The 5,291-nt window shown below is 31.8% G+C and overlaps 1 protein-coding gene across 1 annotated transcript; it reads left to right on the forward strand.

Moving 5' to 3' along the window:
* The first annotated feature begins 1,049 nt into the window (after positions 1-1,049).
* Positions 1,050-3,862, forward strand: TfIIA-L (transcription factor IIA L). The gene has a single exon (XM_089701560.1). It carries the CDS (start codon positions 1,361-1,363, stop codon positions 2,342-2,344), a length of 984 nt encoding a protein of 327 aa, XP_089557686.1. The 5' UTR covers positions 1,050-1,360; the 3' UTR covers positions 2,345-3,862.
* The last annotated feature ends 1,429 nt before the right edge of the window (positions 3,863-5,291 follow it).

Genomic DNA, 5,291 nt, shown 5'->3' on the forward strand with positions numbered 1-5,291 from the left:
GCCCGTGGTACATATTTACGTTTCCTCTACATAAGAACCATCCTCGTACTTCAAGGAATATAATAAAAAAGGAATTATCGAAATCGGTTCAGCCGTTCTCGAGTTATGCGCTTACCAACACATTTTGCGATTCATTTTTATATATAAGACTAGCGGTCCGCCCCGGCCTCGCCCGTGGTACATAATATTTACGTTTTCTCTACATAAGAACCATCCTCATACTTCAAGGAATATAATAAAAAAAGAATTATCGAAATCGGTTCAGCCGTTCTCGAGTTATGCGCTTATCAACACATTTTGCGATTCATTTTTATATATAAGACTAGCGGTCCGCCCCGGCTTCGCCCGTGGTACATAATATTTACGTTTTCTCTGCATAAGAACCATCCTCGTACATCAAGGAATATAATAAAAAAAGAATTATCGAAATCGGTTCAGCCGTTCTCGAGTTATGCGCTTACCAACACATTTTGCGATTCATTTTTATATATAAGATTATTAAATAAATTAATATGAATTATGAACGTCAATGATAAAAGAACAAGTTTTTAGTCGCACTGCCTGTGAGAATACCAGCTTAACAGAATATTATCTACTAATACTGTGCCTTTATATAATAGGATGAATTCTATCTTACATACATACAGTCTATTGACAATTATAGTTCAAAGAGCAATAGTTTTAATGAATATAGTAATATCAAAAGCGAAATAGTGACAGAATAAATTAAAAAAAAATGAGTTTCAGAAATAAAATTCCACTAAAATTGGATGTTTTATGCGAACATTAACGTTGAATATTATGACGTGATTCCAAATTTTTATAGACTTATAATTATTTTTCATGTTCTTAGTATTCATTTACGAATTTTGTACCTAAAATTTTGTATCTAAAAATTTACTGATAAACATAATACAATAATTATAATTTCACGGGTGGGGCTTAATTTTGAGAACGACGCACGGCAAACGGCGCGTGGTTCCGTCACGCATGCGCTATGCCGAGTTTAATAATCTATTCGCAACCACAGACAAACATTCTTCGTAGTCTGCTTTTTGTTTGTAGGTTATGTTTTAGTCGTCAATTGTCAAAATTATGGTTGAAAATTATTCGAGTTATTCAGTTGAATTGATGTTTGCTTACGTTTATGGGTGTTAGATATAATTTATCTTAGTCTTTTACCGAAGTGAATATTGTGCTGCGATAAAATAATGGATGTGTAGTTCCTAGTGTTTGACATTGAGATGAGATGTGAATACGCTCGTCGATGCGCACTTCTCACCTTCCAGTGCTCAAATCTTCATTCTTTTCAATTAGTTGATGTGCTTGTTTATTTATAAAACTATTCTATAACGTCAAAATGACGACGAGTCAGACATCCGTGTTAAAACTGTACAATTCAGTAGTGGACGATGTCATTACCGGAGTACGGGATTGTTTTCTCGATGATGGTGTAGATGAACAAGTATTACAGGAATTAAAACAATTATGGAAATCCAAATTAGTCGCTAGCGGCGCTATGGACCCTCCTCAACCGGAGCCACCTGTTATGCCTCCTCCTCCACCGGTCTTACAAAACTTTCATAAAGCAAATGGTAGTCATTTATTACAAAAAAGGCCTGATATGGTTCCACAGACCTCGGGACAATCTGGAGTGGAACATGGCGCTCCAGCACAAAATATGGGAGGTGGCCATCCCCACCCTGTTCTTGACCCTAATAATAAGGTACCAGTACAATTAACCCTACCTGCACAACCCAATGTGCCTGGCTCACAGCCACGTTCCTTTACAATACAAATACCTGCATCAGCGCTTAATGGAAATAAACTCCATCAAGTTTTAACGGGACCAATTATCAATGCAACCATTAGTTTGCCGCAGCCCTTAGCTGCAACCTTGCTTCAACAGCACATAAATTCAGCACTGGCCGGTCAACAAAATGAATTTGATGGTGGTGGAGGTGGTCGAAGTGGTGCAGCACCATTCTCACTAGATGGTGCTATGGATTCCTCTGACGATGAAGGTTCTAACGTTGGAGATGGGTCGGAAGATGGCGCCGGTGATGATGATGAGGATGAGGAATCTGCAGAGGAGAGAGCTGAAGAGGAAGAAGAGGAAAGGGATGAAAGTGGTGGTGCAGAAGAAGAACCACTTAATTCTGGAGATGACGTTTCAGATGAAGAGCCTGGTGACATGTTTGACACTGACAATGTAGTTGTATGCCAATATGACAAGATCACGCGCACACGTAATAAGTGGAAATTCTATTTCAAAGATGGCATTATGAATCTATCTGGTAAAGATTTTGTTTTTCAAAAGGCCAATGGCGATGCTGAGTGGTAAAGAGATTGATATTAATTTAATGTGATTGAATGTTTGACGTCGGTGTAAATTTGACTGTTGTCTGTTAAGGAACAAAAAGACATTTGGCATTACTGTAAGAATTTTCTCTTTTCTCATGTTCATTGACTTTAACCAATACTAAGACTGAAATACTTTAATTTTGTTAAATCAAAGGTTTTATTACTTGTATACTTTACCTTACTTGCTTAAAATTAAATCTAGCCCAACAAATACAGGTATTTTTTAAACAATTGTTTTAAAGGTCAGCATAAAAGATATAAACCTTGAACATACAAATGCTGTAACGGTTGAAGTCAATGCTATGTTTACTCATTGATATTTGATAACAATGTGATTTAAATTGAAATATTAAAAAATGTTATTCAAGCTTCACAATATTTAACCATTATTTATCCATAGTCTTCAGTGCCATAAATGTTAACATTCTGTTATGAAGCATAATCTCGACCAAAGCTCTATTATATAGTAACTGTTCCATTTAAGTTTTGTGGTCAAGAAAATTTGTTGCATTTCAAGTGAAAATAAATAACTAATTCACATTGTTTTAAACATAAGTAATGTCAAAATGTTAAATATCATTATCATACTTCAAAAGGTTAAATAACAATACATAATTATATAATTTGATTTGTATTGCTTGTATAGGTAAGTCAAAAAATATCAAACATGTACATTTAGTATTAATGCAAAGCAAATTATATGAAAATAATAGTTTTGTATCTCAAGCTTGAATGATTAAATTGATTTCCATATAATCTATCCAGGAAATTGCTATATTATCACTACTGATGATTACTGATACATTGACAAAAATAGTACCTATGATTACTAAGTTTTGAGTTATATAGTATTTTTGAAAATAAACAATTTTTATAGTTTATTGTCATCTGTGTAAGCTGTGTATATGTATTTTTAAATTTTTATGTAATTTAATGAGGATAGCATATGTATAAAATAATCTAAAATACACTGGGCATAAACCAAAAATTACACCTCTATAGGTGATAAATAAAAATATAAACTTTGTATACAAAATTTAAATCAATTCTTACCCATTCATTGTAATTTTCAGGTTAATTATTATCCTATGGTATTTAATATTTATGGTATGCAATATCTAAATATAGATTTTTTTCATGTTTGCCTTCATTATAATATGTCCATATTTCCTTGTAAAATAAACATTCTTGATTTAATAATTTTGTTTATAAATAAGTATGTAAATTTAATTTTTATTTGCACAAAAATCATTTTGTTTTCTAGTATCATTAACACTCACCAATAAATCTAATGTGATATGATTTAGTGCTTAATTTAGGTAATAAAATCCTTATTAAGAAATTCCTAGTTAATAATATTATGTCTGATGAATTTCTTTCTAAATAGGTACCTAGTTTACTTCTCAAATTTAATTTAAGTTTTCCGTGGGTTCGTTTATATAATTTGTTCTAATGCTGAAATTGATGAGAATGGTGATAATAAACATGTTGCATTCTATTGACTTTTATTTTATTTATAAATCAAAGAAAAGGGCCCTTTACAAGCACATTGTATTTTAGCAGATAACTAGTACCTACCTATCTGTATATATTCACTATTCACTGGTTGATGTTGGCTTAATAAGTAAGTCTAGGTACATAATTGAACACTGGTTTTCTTAATTTTGAAAGTAGTTAATGGTTCCCAAGTCATTTTAATAGTATCTATGAATCCATAAAATAAAGCCATAATCAGATCATTTCTAATCTATGTACCTATGTAACATTTTAACATTATATAAAAATGGGAAGATCACAATAGTTATTATCTGTTTGTATGTGGGCTCATCGTGTAAAAGCCACTGAACGAATTTATAAAATTTCATAGTGTAGTAGGCCAATATTAGATTAATAACGGTTAGAAATCGTCAATGACGTTAAATGAGGTGTTATTGAATAGGTAGCAAAAATGAAATAATTTGGAAAATCCAAAAGTGCACGCCTCATAATTTTTTTTTAATAAATATTTATTAATTATTATTTTTGTTTATTTAATAACAATTAAACCACATCGAATTAGACCCTGAAAAATGAAAGGGTTCTATTCCTGAGCATACTCAAGCGTAAGAGAAAAAAAAAGACTCGATTAGTAAAGTATTTCGGTCGCTATCGTGTTAACAAGAAAAAGGATCCGCACATACAGACACACGGACGTCCAAGACAGAACTTTTTTAAACTGTTTTTTAACTAGTTTAAATAACAAAAATGACATCAAAAATATCATGAACGTTAAAAATAGTGTTTTTTCTTAATATGTGTGTGTATGTATTATCTTACAAGTGCAATGTATGATACATAAAGACATTTTAAGTTTGAAAAATCTGATGTTTTGCGCGAAGTGACAGTAGTACCCACCTCAACGCTTCGCTTATGAGGCGTGCAATAGGTAAGTAGTGGTTTCTTCATACAGGCTAGAGAATAGCTCAATGGTAAAAGGTTAGAATTCTAATTAATTTATAGTAGACTGATACAGGTAAATATGATCTAAAACTTGTATTACCTTCCTTTTTTATGTTCCAGTGTTATTTTTTAGCTAAGTGGGTCATTTTCAAAATATTTGTACGTCACGAAATAGTCAGTAAACTGTTTCGTTAGGAAATGTCAGGAAGTTGTAAAAGTAAGGCTGTATTCAGAATAAGGTAATATTACATATAAAAAAGTAAGAAGTCACTAGATAAAAAAATATATATTTTTAGTTACAAAATAATCAACAAACAATCAATTTTTATAATTCTCTGTTTGCATTTCCTTTTCTTTTCTTCTATCATTAGCTTCTTTCCATTTTTGTCTTCGAGCTTCTTTTTCACTGTCATTAAGATCTGATATTTTTCTTTGTCTTTGTTTCACTTTCTCGAGGTGTTTTTTCCTTTTCTTTTCATATTTTTCAG

Source organism: Colias philodice, chromosome 12 (genome assembly GCF_061535455.1).
Source record: "Colias philodice isolate Cphi_HAF_F1 chromosome 12, ilColPhil1 Martin Lab GWU primary, whole genome shotgun sequence".
Lineage (NCBI taxonomy): Eukaryota > Metazoa > Arthropoda > Insecta > Lepidoptera > Pieridae > Colias > Colias philodice.